This window comes from Acyrthosiphon pisum, chromosome X (assembly GCF_005508785.2).
Source record: "Acyrthosiphon pisum isolate AL4f chromosome X, pea_aphid_22Mar2018_4r6ur, whole genome shotgun sequence".
Lineage (NCBI taxonomy): Eukaryota > Metazoa > Arthropoda > Insecta > Hemiptera > Aphididae > Acyrthosiphon > Acyrthosiphon pisum.
The window spans coordinates 121,996,496-122,013,632 of record NC_042493.1 but is presented as its reverse complement, the minus strand read 5'-3'; the positions used below and the strand labels follow the sequence as shown (position 1 = coordinate 122,013,632).

At 27.3% G+C, this 17,137-nt stretch overlaps 2 protein-coding genes across 8 annotated transcripts in view; one reads left to right on the top strand and one right to left on the bottom strand.

Annotated features, from left to right (window-relative positions):
• Positions 1–6,761, bottom strand: part of LOC100570060 (fragile X mental retardation syndrome-related protein 1-like) — a 10,488-nt gene extending 3,727 nt beyond the window's left edge. Inside the window, exons 1-8 of one of the 7 annotated variants that reach the window (XM_008191675.3) lie at positions 6,215–6,761; positions 6,104–6,156; positions 4,846–4,929; positions 4,421–4,748; positions 4,178–4,315; positions 2,535–2,617; positions 2,230–2,415; positions 1,230–1,324 (exon numbers count right to left, since the gene is read on the bottom strand). In XM_008191675.3, the coding sequence (XP_008189897.1) occupies positions 2,388–2,415; positions 2,535–2,617; positions 4,178–4,315; positions 4,421–4,748; positions 4,846–4,929; positions 6,104–6,138 (696 nt within the window). In that variant the 5' untranslated portion in view covers positions 6,139–6,156; positions 6,215–6,761 and the 3' untranslated portion in view covers positions 1,230–1,324; positions 2,230–2,387. Of the gene's footprint in view, positions 1–1,229; positions 1,325–2,163; positions 2,416–2,534; positions 2,618–4,177; positions 4,316–4,420; positions 4,749–4,845; positions 4,930–6,103; positions 6,157–6,214 lie in introns of all 7 variants that reach the window. The other 6 variants (XM_008191677.3, XM_008191676.3, XM_016809678.2 and 3 more) reach the window with 6 other exon arrangements.
• A 2,009-nt stretch (positions 6,762–8,770) lies between these two features.
• Positions 8,771–12,519, top strand: LOC100569998. Its single transcript, XM_008191674.3, has 7 exons — positions 8,771–9,508; positions 9,643–9,814; positions 9,879–9,957; positions 10,068–10,170; positions 11,322–11,580; positions 12,115–12,245; positions 12,340–12,519. Exons 2-5 carry the CDS (start codon positions 9,784–9,786, stop codon positions 11,520–11,522), a joined length of 414 nt encoding a protein of 137 aa, XP_008189896.1. The 5' UTR covers positions 8,771–9,508; positions 9,643–9,783; the 3' UTR covers positions 11,523–11,580; positions 12,115–12,245; positions 12,340–12,519.
• The last annotated feature ends 4,618 nt before the right edge of the window (positions 12,520–17,137 follow it).

Below are 17,137 nucleotides of genomic sequence, written 5' to 3'. Positions count from 1 at the left end.
TGATGGTATCAATATATTATGTATAAGTTTAAATTTTTAAAATACATCGTTTTTTTAACACAATACCCAATTGTACATATTTTATATTTTACAAACTACTTGTTTTATTAATTTTCTACTTATAGGAAATGTACCTAATACAGTTGCATTTATTTTTTTAAATTATGTTATGAATACGAATAAAATAAGAAGGGGATAAGTGACAAAAATATTTATCAACAATTAACAATTAGGGTACAAGCGACAAAAATTTAAATTATTTTATAAAAATTGTTCCTCATACTTAAATAATTAATATAACTAATTAAAAATTACACGACCGTATAAACAACAAAAATACTATTAAAAATGTACTTATAAAAAAATCTGAAAACTCAATGAAAAAAAAGTTATTTGGGCTTGAAATTAAAAACAACATAAAAATCGTTTTTTTGCTCTCCTGAAAACCTTGATATATGTCGCTTATCCCCTTTTGTCGTGCAACCATCGATATACTGAATGTATTTTGTCAATTTTCTCTAGTTACAATCTGCATGTATGTTTTAGTTGTAGTAAATTAAACATTTTAAGACACAACTCTTACTTAAACCGCAACTGGTCGCGCGGGGAAAATAATCTCCCAGTGTGTTTATAAAATATATGTGTGTTCAATTATTATCTGTAATAGAGATTTGTAATTCTAATTAGCTTATCAAAATCACATCATAATTTGATAATGACATTTACTTCATCAAAAACTGTGTGTCGAGAACAATATTTATCCGTTAGGAAAATATTTACCCCGCGCGACCAAAAGTAAAAAAAAAAAAATTACACGACCAGTGACGGGTTGCTTAATGTCAAACTGAATGTGTTCATATATTTAACTATGAAAATGTTAACTACTGAACAATTCATGACACTTATATTTATATTGTATGCAATTTAACTTATAAAAATTCCCACTTATTAAAATTGTTATGGATTAAACCAATAAAATAAAGTTAGTTTAAGTACAAATAAATGATGTGTGCAAAGGAAATTTAACATTACTATTTCAATAATACTCTAAGTACAGCAAAAGTTAAAGTATGTATCGAGCATACAATTTTACAGCTCTTAAGGTTCAAAGCCCAAATATCCCTTTCCTGTATCTAACTTTTTATAGGTTTTTACAGCCAAATAAAATAAACAAAATATTTTCACAACACAGCAAATTTATATATAATAATAAAATAGTACTACTTTACCGGTTGTATTGCCTTTGTATCTCCATTTCCATTTGGAAATTTGCGCTCTCTCGGCGCACGGAGTATAGATATTATTTTTGAAAATTATTAAAGGTCTAATATTGAAACAATGTATTATTATATTAATATATATTTTAACATAGTTAAAACAACACGTAGGTGTGACAGTACACACAACAGAAGTGAATACTTAAATGAGCATTTAACACTGATTAGATTTATATTAATAATATTACATTTTTTTCAAAATATTGTTTAGTCTAGAGAGAAATACGTAAACGAAAGTAGAGTGGCTGGTGCTCTATTTATTTATAATCTATGGCTCTAGCAAAGAGGTGAGCTCGAGTAGTTTGCATTTACTGTTAGATGTAAATAGGTGTACAGTTATTGAAGGATGATAAATCAACATGGTATTAATAAAATTTGAAAGATACATGGAGAATTTATATCTAGAATAAAATTTGTTATTTCTCTTATTTGAACAAAATATATTTAAAAATCGTCATTCAATTTATAATGTGCGTGTTTTATTGAAGTCAGTTCAAAATTACTGAAACCATGACAATACTACCATTAGTAAAGAACCATTGACCAAATGCTTTGGTAAAATGTATTGCTATTGTTATTATAACTAAAACATAACGTTGCATTACCATTTTATAATATTTTAAAGTGTTAATTAGTATTAGTTTAACTTTTCAGAGTGAAAATAACTATTATTAATTATTAAGTAGGTAATTCAAATATTTTTAAAAATAAAATAATATATTCATATTGTTATTTTAGGTAAAGTGTTATATACCGCATTTTGGCATGTAGGTACAAACATTTTTAAAGTATCTTTTAAAACTATGTTGTTCTTATATTCATTTTTGGCATGTATTAATGTAATATGTTAAATTGTATCAATCAATTAAACAATTTCCAACACTACCATTCTTATATTCACTTCTGGTATGCGTACTGGCCCACATCGGGGTTTTTTTTTCGTAATACATACAATTCTCTAACATCTTCAGGTACTGGATTATCGAACTTATAAAATATATCGCCATTATTGTTACTGCATTTGATTTTATCAGGAGAGACTCTTTCTCTTACTTTTGAGTTGAAATATTGGGAATGGTGGATTTCTACGTAACTTTTGCTTCTTTCCAATTATTCATTTCCTAATTTGTTCAAGTTTCTAAACATAACAATTTCTAATTAGTGTGAAAATATTCCAGTATAAACATATTAAATAAATACTTTGAGGTGTTCTAAATGATATTCTAGTAGAAATGTAGCATTAAATATGCTTTTTACCTTACCAACACAAAAGGAAATTGACCATCTTCACGAGGAATTGCAGGTTGTGTCTCATCATCACGTAAAATTTTCAGTTCATTCTAAAATAAGAAAAAATATATATTAACTGTTTAAATTAAAATACTAATAACAATAACAAAATATATAAAAATTAAACAATGCTAGGGTTTTAAAAAAGAAATAATATATGTTTTTAAATGTCAAAATTACAAAAATAATTATAGTATACCTAGTAGTATAGTAATACACCAACTGACAATAAAACTATAATGTTACCAAAGTCTGAAAGTTAATGAATCAAATTTAATAATAAAACAATTAAACCAATAAAACCATTAAAATCCTCTTACAATATACCCAGTGTTGGGTAGTAACGTAACGTCAATTACAAATTACTGTAACCCAATTACTTTTTCAGTAACGTAGCAGCAATTTTATTACATTTTACTTTAGTCTTTAAGTAATGCAATTGTAACAAAATTACTTTTTAAAAGTAATTTCTATGAAGTAACGCGCTAATGCGTTATTAAAACAATAGTTTTGAATGTATAATAAAAAAAAGCCAATAGGATGATATTCCAGAAAAATTAAAAATCAATTATATTTATTTTCAATTCCCATAATAGTAGATTAAGAGGACGTAGTACTGTCGTTTTCGGTATCAAAAACATCCTCGTTTAGATCTCAAACACTCCAGGAAGGTTTTTGGACAACAAGAACCAAATATCAAAATTAAAGATAACATTGTTATTGAGGGCCTCACGTAGCCTTTTTTCATAAACTTAATTTTATGAAAAGTATTAGTCATTTGAAAATGTTGAAAAGTCGATACTTCTTAACGTTATAGTGAGCCTTAAATTTGGAATACAAAAAAATTACTATGTGGAGTCCTCAACAATATTGTTCTCTTTAATTTTGTTCCTATGTGTTTTAACAATAAAACCACTCAGAAATCCATAATATTCCAGGAATAAATGTTATCACTTTATTAGCAGAAAGAAAAGAGTTCAGTTTAAAATTAATTATGATTTATGACTTAAGACTTTATAGCCATATAGGTGAGATGATTGAACATTTATACATACTAGGTCTATTATCACGAGGTTCTATGATTGTAATATATATATAAAATAATTGAATCATATGAATTAAATAAAGTTTTTAAAAAAAAAAATGATAAAAAAAAGTAACCTTATTTGTAACACACTACTTTATTAATGAAAAAGTAATGTAACGTGATAAAAATAATTTTAGGTAACGTAAATGTAATTTAAATAAAAATATTTGAAATTATGAGTACCTAACGTCATTTCATAACTTTTTAAAAGTAATTTACCCAACACTGAGTATACCTCAAATAATATAATGAATGTTTTTTTTTATTACACTCTACTAATACCAATGATACAAAAAGTAATGAATACTAAAAATAAAATTATAGTATTCTTCAGGAATAATTAATATTTTGTGTACAATTTCTAAAAATACAAAATGTAGCCATTGTCTTAAAGTCAATGAATTAAAGGTCTGTATAGGAGAGCTTTGTGTTCGAGTAAAAGAAAATATTTAAATAGAATAAAAATTGGGCCTTCCAAATTACTAATATTAAAAATAATATATGGATCAATAAAATAACTCACTACTCCGCTTTTCTCAATGATATCTTTGATGTTACTACTATTTATACCAAAATCTTTTCCCATGAAATTTCTTGGAACTTGAAGAAATTCTTTTGTATACTCTGCAACTTCTCGAGCTTTCATTACAGCGTCTATATTCTAAAAACAAGATTATTAGATATTTTTACTAAGCAACAATAGAACTAACTTCCCCATGAATTTTAAAAACACCAGTATTTTTATCTAATTCAATATTTGTAATACCCTCAATCCTGCGAGCTCGTTTGATATTAGTGCCATGAGCACCAATAGCCAAAGCCATAAGGTCATCACATACATTAAATTCATTAGTATAAGATGATGATGTAAACTGTAGCATGGAATTTTTTGTTGTTTGGCTAATTTTCCACTCTTTATACGCACCATAACATTTTGGTTTCGGTTTCTAAAGTGTAGGCTAACATCAATGTTTTTTTTAACAGTCAATGGTGAACGAGATATAACACTCCATACTGATTGATCAGGTGTAAATAACACCAAGGAGGCGCCAATTACTGTCTGTAGATTTTTATGGATACCATCAATTTTAGCACTAAAAGATTACACATGGTTATTATTCAAAATATTTTTGTAGCTGTTCAATTTAAACTATTAAAATTGATTATATATATATTTTTTTTTATACTTACTTATTAATAAACTCTGTACTACATTGGTCATCTGATAAGGGGAGTCGAACATTGTCATAGTTGAATTTAGTTTCAGGAAACCAACTAAAAATTATAAAGGATGTATTATTATTTAGCAAGGTACTAATAATTTAATGTTTTAAAGTAATCAAAGACAATCCGGGAAAGTAACTTATTATAAGAGTTTTCAGAAGTTATCTACATGTATATATAAACAAAAATGTTAATTAGAAAGCTTATTTGTTTTTTATTTTCACTGCCTAGTTATGTGAACATCTATCAAAGGTAGATAATATTAGCTTAATTCCTTCCATTCAAAAGCCATCAATAAGTGTTAAATCTAAAAATAAGCAAATATGATAAATCTTAGAAACTATAGTAAGTATTGGTAAGTATAGTTATTAATTATTTGAGTACTGATGTCCCTTATAGCACAAAATAATGTTGTCCACTGGCTGTCTTGTATATAGTGTATATACTTAATTTAGATTCTGAGAGTAGCAACTTGTTTTCAATGATGTGTGATATTTTTCGATCGTAATCAACATTTGGAGGAGTTAAAATACTCCAATAGTGAGCTAATGGTTCCTTAAATATGATTAAGTTACCAATGATTAGTAACTACAATTTTAGAGGATCATTAATTTGATCCCCGTTTAAGAATAGTTATTTAAAACTACTAACAATAAGTGAATTAAACATTTTTTTGGTGATTTTTTAGGTAAAAATTTAAAGCCCAATACTAATAAGGGAATTAGGGGTATCATTAGATACCATATCTATTGTTCAATAATACCACTTGTATTAAATATTTTTATTATTTAAATATTATATATAAAAGGTATAGATTAAAGATACCTATACAAATATTGATTTCTAGAGGGTTAATAGGTATAAATTGAAAATAAAAAACTATTTTATGAATAATAGATAGTTATTACTTATTACCTACTAAAATCATGCATGAAATAAAGAATAGGCAGCCTATTACATATATTTGTAGTCACTATTTTAAAAACAAAATCAAGGTTTTTGATATTTGGATCTGTAGGTATAAAGTCTAGCAAAATAATTTTTATATAGGTAACTGTATAATTTAATATATATTTTTTTCTTTCTCACTCTTGAAATAGGCACTAATTATTCATGGTAAAAAACAAACATAGGTTCTCAATTGCTTATGTACCCACCTACTTGTAATTTTGAATAAAATGCTTAAAAAAAGTATTATAATAAAATATAGATAAGAGATACTCACTCATTCGAGAAAGAAACTAGAACTTCATTTTCCATTACAATTGTAACAAAGCCCTAAAATATATAAATTAAATTAATTATCATTCTCATAAATTAAGAATAATCTAATCACCTCGTGCCGTTCTCAAAGAGCACCTCGACCTTATTGTCGTCCATTGCTGCACCAGACGTATTGCTTTGCTGATGACTCGTCGTCGTTTTTGCTTGTCTGGTTATTGGGAGGTGGGCGGAAGACGGTGTCAGTGTCAGAGCAGCGATGAGGCGTTCTTGGCGGTGGTGCGATTAATGCGTATACAGCGAGGAAGTTAGTGACCACATACGTCGACGCGAGTGATCACTGACCACAACTTCGGAACATCAGAGTGCGTGCGATACGACTTTGGCAGCGTCGCGGTGTACAGTAATAATTAAATAATAATAATAAACATTATACTACAGGTACGTCCTGTCATCTCGATTATTATCCATTTTCCGCTGCTCTTTGTTCGGTCGGCGAGTGAGTCGGTGAGGAGAGTTGAGAGAGAGAGCGATGCGTGCGAATGTGACGAAAATGCGATGTAGACATAATATTATTAGATATTATGTATTTTATATTATATTATTACGTCGAAGGTTTACACTGAAAAAAAGTAACAATTTGTAATTAAAATTGTATTATCTATGATGATAGTGTTATAGCGTCTAGCGACAGAGAATCACGGCTGCAAGACGGCCGGCATCGTTATCGTTATCAGTTATCGGTTATCACCGATTTTATTATCACTTTCTTTTCAAAATAATACGCATAATATTTCTTTCCTTTACACCTTATTTCCGACCAAGTTGTATATTATAAGTACGTTCTAATATACTAATTCCAAGTCTATTATACTATACACTGACAGTGAAGTATCTCATTACTCTATCTTATTTTAAATATTACCCGGGTAAAATGATCTCGGTACATCCAGTACTTCTAAAAGTATTTGTGTTTGAACTAATACTAATCGTTAAAAAAAAAACTTGTGTGTTTGATTAAAATATGTACAATTATACTGTGAACGTTTTCACTACTTGAGTTTAAATATTCTATTCATCCCTTTTCTCGATGTACTGGAATATTGTTTAATTTGATTGTGTTGATTTCTCCTATTATGCATTTAGAAAATGTTTTGTTTATTTTTTTTATGGTTTTCGTTAATTATGTTATGGAGGCCTTAGGACGTCACTCTCAGGTTGACGTGTAATCCGATTACTTCATGTTCCTTCTGAAGTTACTCAGGGCAGTCACTCGTCTTTGTCCAAACTCCTATTTTGTGCAACACTTTATTTATAATTATAATCAAATTCGAACAAATAATCTTAAAAAATAACTAATAAAATTCGAAAACGTCATGTATTTACAGTTATTTTAGATTTTGAGCGGAGCGATGAATGTATTGATTTTAATATTTTACAATGGTGTGTATTTTAATTCGTAACTGCCATCTCCTTTTGGGACAGTAGTTCGATTTTCTTCAACATGCCTAAACTTTTCTGGTAGGATTGTGAATCTGTTGGTACTTTGGGGGGGTTAAAAGTAAAATAATGTGGGTAAGTGGATGTCGCTCTACTGTACAGTAGGTTACAATTGGGTCACTGTAATGGATAGTGTTAATTTGAAATGAATTTTTTTTTTTTTTTGAAGTTTACTCGATTATTGTTTCATAATATCCAATAAAATATAGCGTCCCGAAGTTCTTTTTTTACACTGCATAAAGTAACAGTTTTCACTGCACACTAAAAAAACCCCTGCTATACTGTAATACCGTGTAGCCGGTCTGCTGGTAGATAGGTACATAATATCATAGAACAATAATATTATAATATTATTTTAACAGCGTATCACATTCGACAAGTGACTGAATAATAGGTAGGCAATAACTTATTAGGATCGGTAGACACGGAAGAACACTAAAACGTAATCCAATTACCTAGGTACCTTTTAAAAATTCAATTATTTTATCAAATCGTTTTCAATTCAAGTAATAATATTCTAATATATTGATATGTACCTAATATAAATTCCAATAAAATAAATATTTAATTTTACCACATATTTGTTATACTTAATTTTTTTTTCTTCGTGCATATACGGTTATTTTTAAGTGCATATTTCAGAGCATATTTGGCCATTTTTTGGTGCATATTTGGGCATTTCTTAGAGCTACAAGTCCCTAAGTCTAGTAATAACTGATCTTATCAAGTGCCTACCTACCTATTAGGCGGCACCGCCTAATTGAGTACCTATTATGTATATTATGATTTTGGTGCATTCAATTTCCATTGAAGTATTTTTCCAGCGTTATATTTTCTATTTATAAAATTCTATATTATTTCTTTCTTTATATTATTCTATTAATATTTTCCTGTGTGTTTAATAATTTCCAGATTATTACCCAAGTACGTAGGTAATACGGTACCTAATAATTTCCGGATTACTATCTAAGTACGTGATACATTCCCGATTTTTTTTTGTTCCCGTTGGATACTTTCCAAATCTATCCATTCCTGCGTAATAATATTGTTCGTGTGAATTTTTTCTCCTGTAAACGTGCAATATCTTAGATCGTAGAATCGTACGGCGTACGTGGAGGTAGAACGAACAGAACTCCTACTGTTGGGGACCATTTGGTAATTCGTAGCTATGTGCCGATGGAACGAAGAAAATTATTCATTACTGATTAATAATCCAAGACCGCGATTACAGGAGTTCCGCTTATCACCAGTCGGTTGTCTTATTTGTTTTCGTAGTTTTCGTGTCGGAAAATTATTTTTTTCAACGTTGTGCGTTCGTCTGTTAATAAACAGGTGCTTTTCAAACATTCATTTTTCATAATACGAATAATATCTCATCGAATTTGTGACTGTGAAATCAAAAAGTTATGTTTTTCTCGGTTTCGTTCGTGTGCTTTGTACGGTACTCGGCGAGATTACAGTAGACATATAGACTTGAAGCATACTGTACCTTTAAAAAATACGACATTCGATACCTAACCACCCAACTGTTCTACGGACGACTGGACTGCCTACCGCGAGAAAACGTACCGTCTACACCTCAAAACACAATCATCGGTCCTTAGGAGACCGGAATACAGGTGTCGTAAACATTCCAAGACTGAGTGATCGAGGCTACCCACGTCCATTGATCGAGTTCTTTTTTCTAAGTTACGACTGCATACAATACAGATAACCGTCTAATGATAGGGCTTACTTCAATATCCGACTTGTCAAATTGGTCTTGGTGGTTGCACTTTTATATTAATTATTTTAACTTCATTTTCGATAATAATATATAACACTACGTTTTAAAAATGCACAAGTGTATAGTGTGCTTCAATACATCTAATAACACCGAGGTTAATCGTCCAGGAGTTATTTATCAAGGGTGAGTATCAATTGGTTGTAGAAGTTTACTCGCTCAAACTGTTCTGATGTAGCCTAATAATTTCTACTTTGTGTTTATTTTCCTAACCTAACATAAGAAATTTATTGCATTCATTGATATTTGTTTTAATATAGAATTCCCAAGAATGCATACATGAAAAGAAAATGGCTTAACGTTTTTGGACTTGATCGTTGTCATGATTGGCAATGTATATGTAGTGATCATTTTTTACAAGAAAACTATAAGCCAGGAAAAAAAGCGATTTTTATTTTCAAATGCTATTCCCCAAAATGGTTTTCCTTCTAAGTAATACTTCTGGATCTCTATAATTTAATTTTTCATTTTCAATAATATTTTTATTTTTATATAGTTATGCTACTCAAGTCTCAAAGTAATGATGCTGAAACTGGAAATAATGTAATCTTACCAATGGAACGAAATATTATAAAGTGAGTTAATGAAAATTGTATTAGACTAAATTTTGTTTTTAAAATTATTTAAAATCTAGAAAATTGGCTTATTATGATGAAAGTGATTACATAGAATTTGAATTTTACAGAGAGGAAAATATTGAAAATGCTGTTGTAAATAATTTTAAATCACCAAGACGGTCATTTAGACTTACTAGAAACAATGAGGATAAGAGGAATAAAAATATGCCGGTCAGTAAATAAGTATTAATATTTTTAATAAACATGGTCAATACAGTCTGATATCTATCTTTTTTATGATTTTTCATGCTGTTCTTTTTGAATATGTTGAGCCTTGGTTTCTAACGGTTCCTTCAACGTCCTGGTTTCTCTTCTTTAGTAATTCAGTGCTTCTTAATTAGACATCAGTAATATTCTTGTCCCTGGCATTGCTCAGCATTCCTTTTGGATGTAACACACTGTGAAAGTAATGTCTTTTTAAGTTTAAATGATATTATATTTTAATAAATAGCCATGCCACCCAGTATTGTCAGTGAGATTTGCTTGTGATTATGCGAGCATTATATTACTATTTTTTTGAATTTTCAACGAAGACGGCAGTAACTGCATCTTATTGTATATAACGTCTTTGGCTGATTTATGCTACTATCAGTTTCGTTGGTAATCCAGATAAATATTAACGCCAGATTGAAAAAAAATTGTAAAATTGAGTTACACGACAGTTTTTGTTGCTGCAGACGATATATAGATTACATAATTATTCCCTTTCATTATACGTAACTGTATGAATTTCTATTTTAAAATAGCAACTGAACATTTTTGATATACTTTAATTGATGCGTACATAATATAAACCAATATTTTGTAAAATATAAAATCAAAATGGTCAACTAATAATGCACAAACAAAGTTGTGTGTATATTTACTACAAGGAAATAATCACCTTGTAGGCTGTTCATTATATCATAATATACGAATAATTACTTCATAATAATTCATTATATACTATACAGTTAACGAGGTACTGAGAATCATTGATTGTAAGCCAAGAACAATATTGCAACGGTTGGGAAAGGTTAGCCGGGTTATCAAGTGTTCTATAGTAGTGATTAGTATTCTGATTCTATGTTATTCACAACCAGTACTCTGTAGTTCATTATTTTGGTTACAAAAACATGGAAGGATCCATACCTTCTACAAAAAGTAGTCTTTAGACTATCATAAATATATAGACTCTATACAAACTAGACTATTGAATGTTATATCACTAAAATATGTACTTAACTCATACTTTATTTTAATTTGTACTTTATAATTGGCAACCTAGCTGTTTCTAATATTAATATATTTTTTAATATGAATCATGTGTTTAAATTTTAAAGGACCATACTTTAGGATCTGGATTACGATGTTCCTTTAAAAACTGCTTTAACAGGCTTTCAAAGAATCTTAGTCTCTTTGGCTATTCTAAGGATTTCAAGATGAGAAAAAAGTGGATGGAAAAATGTGGAATGAAAAAAGATCTTGCTAAAATAGTAAAACGTACTATACGATTGTTAACTCGATTGTTTCAGGAATACTGAAGAATACTAAAGAACAAATTAAAACCAGGCGCTGTTCCATCATTATTTTTAGATAATAGTAAGAAAAAAGTTAATTATTTGTTATTTTATTTTGTATTAACTTTTTATTTATTAATTAGCATTCTATTATTATAATTTAGGTAAATACATGGTTTTATTTTGCTATATAATGTAATAAATTTAAACTTTTTCTTTTAAAAAGAAAAAATGAACAATAGAAAATTATTATAAACTTCTTACGATTTAATATAATAAAGAAAGTTTTATTAATAAATTAGAATAAAGCAAACCCATGCAGTAAAGACACTAGTTCATAACCACAATTCCCTTTTCTTTATATTAATATATATATATTTTTTAATTAATTCCATATTAATTTTCAAAAATCTATTCTTAATGACCGCGGAAAATATAAAACTTAGGTACTTATTTTTGTTGGATAAATATGCTTCAAAAAGTAATTTTACTCTTAAATTAGTTAATCCAAGATAATGACTTGGGAATGTCCTTTGAAATAATCTTTCTCTGATGTTACCTATATTTTTTTTTTATAATAAAAATGTATTTAAAATTCTTTTTTTCATATCATTAGCACCTAATGCTTTGCTGCCAGTGTCAATTAATGAGTTGCCTGTATTGAGTATATGTGAAGATCAATTCATTAGTCCAATAGATAATGAAGCAGCTGAACAGTTGTCAGAAGAAAAAAAAACAATATAAAAGGTACTATATAAAAAGTTCTTACTAAAATACATTTTAACTTGTAATTTTAATCTAACATTATAATCAAAAACTGAAAAAATTAATAATCTTTCAGATAATACAGATAATACTTCCATGACAATTGATGATTTATCTAATAGTTTGTTGTCCATTACTTTGGAACCAATTGAGAAAAGAACCTCACAATGTATTATAATGGATGTTTGCAATACTGAAGATTTTACAAGGGATGAACACGGGTTTATTTTAAAAGAAAATAAAACAATGTAATGGATTCTATGTAAAAAATTCCTTTTACACTGTTTTGTCTTTCTTTAAAATGCCTATTACAACAGAAAAAGAGTTAGACAATCTTTTAAAAAAAATTCATAGTATAGAAAAATGTTAGAGTGGATTTGTCTTAGATTAATGTATAGTGTATTTTTAAAATAGTTTAGTTAATTTTATGTGTTCTGGCTGTCAAGAATTGGTAAAAGATCAAGATTTGCAAAGAATGGAAGCAAAACTTGTAGCTAAAAACAAAACTATGGAAAGTTTTAAAAACAGAGTGAGTTTACTGGAGGATCTTAAGTCCTAAAATAAGACACTTGACCTTTCAAAAACTATTAATGTTTTTAAAATATTTTTTTCCATGATTTTAAGTTTCAAAAACAACATATTGTTTACTTTTTTTTCACTATAATTTTTTTCAATTGTTTACTATTTTAGTGATAACATACATTTTTAGTTCCATATTCTAAAGCAGAATGTTTTTCGGAGTACTTAGATATATTAAAATCAAATTTTTGTACGAGTAGTTTTTGATTTATAATTAGAGCGCGTATTTGTATGCACTTGCTTATTTATTCTGGTTGATCATATGGTCTGCTAAGTGGGCACAGAACTTGTTTCATAACATAAACATTTTAACTAACTTTAAGAAACTTTTATGGTGCATATTTTGCATATTTCGACATTTATGGCTTTGATTAATAAAAAAAATAAATTAATACATAATATACTCGTATGTGAAAACGGTTTTCCCAGGGAATTTATTTTTTCTATACAAATTTTTATTTGGGTAGGTATATACCTAAATAAATTCCTTTCAGGATGCATTTTTGATGTTAAGACGACACCACATAGACATTTGTTGTCTCCGTCTTAAACATTTTAGTGCATAATATATATTAATATATAAAATTATGCAATTTTTAGATTTTTTAGCGGCTTTATAGTTGGTTATTAATGCATACAAATCCGTGCTCCAGCTAAAGGTATTTAAAATTTCAACAAAGGAATGTGGAAATGCTCCAAATAATATTATGCTCATGTAATTTTAAATGTATGTTTTAATTCAAAAGGTTAAAAAAGGCAAAGTGGAATATGGTAAAAATACTTATGATAAAAAATATTGTTTTGTAACGAGTTGATATTATGTAAAAAAATTCTGCAAAAACGAATGTCTTGACTTAAATGGAAAACCCTGTATATTAGTTACTTATTAAAATAGTTTATATTTTAATTAACTTGAGATATTCATTCGATTTCTCACGTAACAATTTTCTTATTTTGTTGTAATTGAAAAATGAATAACTGTAGATACATGAAAATTTCATTGAATGTTTATTTTATCAATTATTATATTTGATACAATTTTCAGAATATTTTAACTTGTTTTGAGCTGTTTACGGCCAATTTCATATTTCAATTTTTTTATTTTTTTTCTATGAATATTAATAAAGTTTTATCTGTTAGGCCAAAAAGTGTAAACATTTGGTACAAGGCTCCTGACATATTGTTGCTATAACAGTTGAAATATATTAAAAATACATATACACAATTTTTTTTTATAAGTATTTAAAGATCGAATTTCAATAAAATTTATCAAATTTAATATTGGGTAATTATTTTGTAGTTAAAAATGTATAAATTGTTTAACTTTTATATCTAAGGATTAAACATTTAAAACAAGATTCCCACGTAAGTAGTTAATTCTGTTAAAAAAATCTAAAAAATACATTAAGTATTACAATAGTTGAACTCTGGTTAAACCACCGAATTCGGCCGGTAAAATCAGTGGTTCAAGCGTAACCGAGGTTTAAACTATGATTGTAAAACAGGCCATAACACAGTTTATTTTTATAGTCATTTTAAGTTTAAATTTGGACAAAATTACATATTAAAAAACTTAGAATTACTACTATTTGTTGTTTTAAAAAGCGTTAAAATGTATATATGGACATATTCAACAAAACTGTAACAACATATTATGAGCCTCGTATTACATATTTTTAATGCTTTTTAAAACAACAAATACAATTTTATTGACATTTATAGAAAAAAATTTAAAATGTTCATAAATAGCTGAAAATGAGTAAAAATATTTTTAAAATTAAATCAAGTATAGGTATTTATAAATTAAACATTTGGTGTATATTTCAAGTATCTACAGTTATTCGATTTTGAATTACAACAAAATAAGAACATAGCTACATTATTAGACGTTGAGTGAATATCCAATATTGTAAAAATATGAACTTCAAACGCTCATAAAAATTTTATTTGATTTGCTTGTAGACATTTTTTTTTTCATAAATGTAGATCAACTTATTAATAATTTTTTATTACATTATAACTAGTGACATTATAAAATCTTAGATTTAAAAAAATTTAGATTAAAAAATAAAATTTTTTATGAATTCTCAACTCAAAATAATATGCCAATTTTTGTGATTTTTCCGTATTTTGTCAAGATTTGAACTTAAAATGCTTATAAAAAAAAAACTGTGATTAAGGATTTTTAATTATTTTCAAATGTCATTGTAAAAATATAGTAGGAGCCTTTTATTAAATGTTCAAGCTTTTTTACCCAACAAATAAAGTTTTATTGACATTCATAGACTGTTAAAATTGGAAACTGAATATGTTTCTAAACAGTTCAAAACAAATTAAAATATTTTGAAAATTTCATCGTGTATAAAAAATAAAATTTAAACAACCAGTGAAAATGTCATATGTAGTATATACATTAATTTGTTTCAGAGTTACACCTAAAACCAAAAGATCTTTTGAGAAAAACCGATTTGCGTAAAAACTCCTGTTTTTCCTAAATTTTTATGTTGTGTTTCCCGCTCTTTTGAAGACTATTTTGAATTTTAAATTATTACCTCCCAAAGGCACCAACTAGATTCACTGTCCCATCGAACAAAATACTGTTGAAGAAAATCAAAGCAGTGTTACTGCCCCAAATGGCGGTGACAGACACGAAAATTAAAAATAAAAACACACATTATTTTAAAATCAATACATTCATTGCTCTGCTCAGAATCTAAAATATATAATAATTAGTTAATTTCAAAATGACTTAACACATTATATTGCAAGTACCTACTCTGTACTTCCTCTTGTAAACATTAGTTATTAATTTAGGATAAAAATAAATAACATTTACACAATATACAATCGTTTAACATATCATTCATATATAATGAACATACATTTTATATTAGATATAGGTACCTATAATAGCATGTATTCTATTTTATTTAAGGAAAATGTAGGTATTTTAATTTTAAATACCTACCATTTCATATAAGTCAAAATAAATGTTATTAAATATCAAAAACAATTTTAGTTATTATTAATACTTATTCAAATGTCTATATTAATATGCATTGATTCATGTTTAACAAAAAACACACATCATTGTATAATCAATACATTCATCATTCTATTCAGAATCTAAAATACTAATAAAATTGGAAACTGTATAGAAAATCCAAATATAAACAACCAGTGAAAATATAATGCATTTAGTGTGGTCACGCTAAGAGGTACCACTTAATATTTCAGTTCGATGACTTTTATTGAAATGGGGTTTTCGCTGGATGACAGATAGCACTTAAATAAACATTTTCAGATAGATTTCAAGTGTTTAACACTTTCGATACCCGCATGTACAACTTACTTTTTTTTAAATGGTAACATACTATCATCAATTTTTTTTTCACATATTCAGATAGAGAATTTTTTTCTAAGCAATTTAAGTATAAAATTTTTTTTCTAATTACAAAATTGGCATATACAATTTAACGATGAAATTTAATATTCACGAGTACCTAATTTGTTTTTGAAGAAATTCAAAATAAATTCAACTTATAGTTACTATTATTGTTACTTATTAATATCCAATATTGTTAAATACCTGTTTGCACACAGATAAAATAGTAAAAAGGTGGGTAAGTGGATGTCGCTCTGCTGTACAGTAGGTTAGAAGTGGGTCACTGTATAATGGACAGTATTAAATTTGAATTCAATGATATAATATCACTGTATAAGAAAAACGATTCTGAGCGGAGACGGTATATCAGTCTATGTATTATACATATAATATATACTTATCTATGGTATTAAAAAAAAATTGACCTATAATAGGTACCTACCTATAATAAATTCCAAATTAATCATATCATAATATCTATTAGGTACTTATAAGTTATAACGCGTTATACATCAACAAATAACCGTGGTACTATCATAGATATATAATAGTATACTTTAGAAGTTTCAAGTACCCACGAATAATATTATACAATCACAACAAAATAACTAAAATAGTTATCTTAGGTTTTTAATATGTAATTTCGTCCAAATTTGTACTTAAAATGACTATAAAAATAAACTGTGCTTATGTATTTTTTAGATTTTTTGGTAACAGAATTAATTACTTACGTGGAATCTTGTTTTAAATTTTGAATTCTTAGATACAAAAATTGAACATTTTATAAATTTTTAACTACAAAATAATTTTTCAAATTAAAATTTGATAAATTTTGTCAAAATTTGATCTTTAAATGCTTATAAAAAAAAATTGTGCCTATGTTTTTTTAATATTTTTCAACTGATATTGT

Excerpts from the sequence above, each read along its gene's own strand:
- LOC100569998 (XM_008191674.3), top strand. The coding sequence starts at position 9,784 with ATGCTATTCCCCAAAATGGTTTTCCTTCTAA. Across the intron at positions 9,815-9,878 it reads CAAAATGGTTTTCCTTCTAA|TTATGCTACTCAAGTCTCAA; the intron begins GTAATACTTCTG and ends ATTTTTATATAG. Across the intron at positions 10,171-11,321 it reads AGAGGAATAAAAATATGCCG|GACCATACTTTAGGATCTGG; the intron begins GTCAGTAAATAA and ends TAAATTTTAAAG.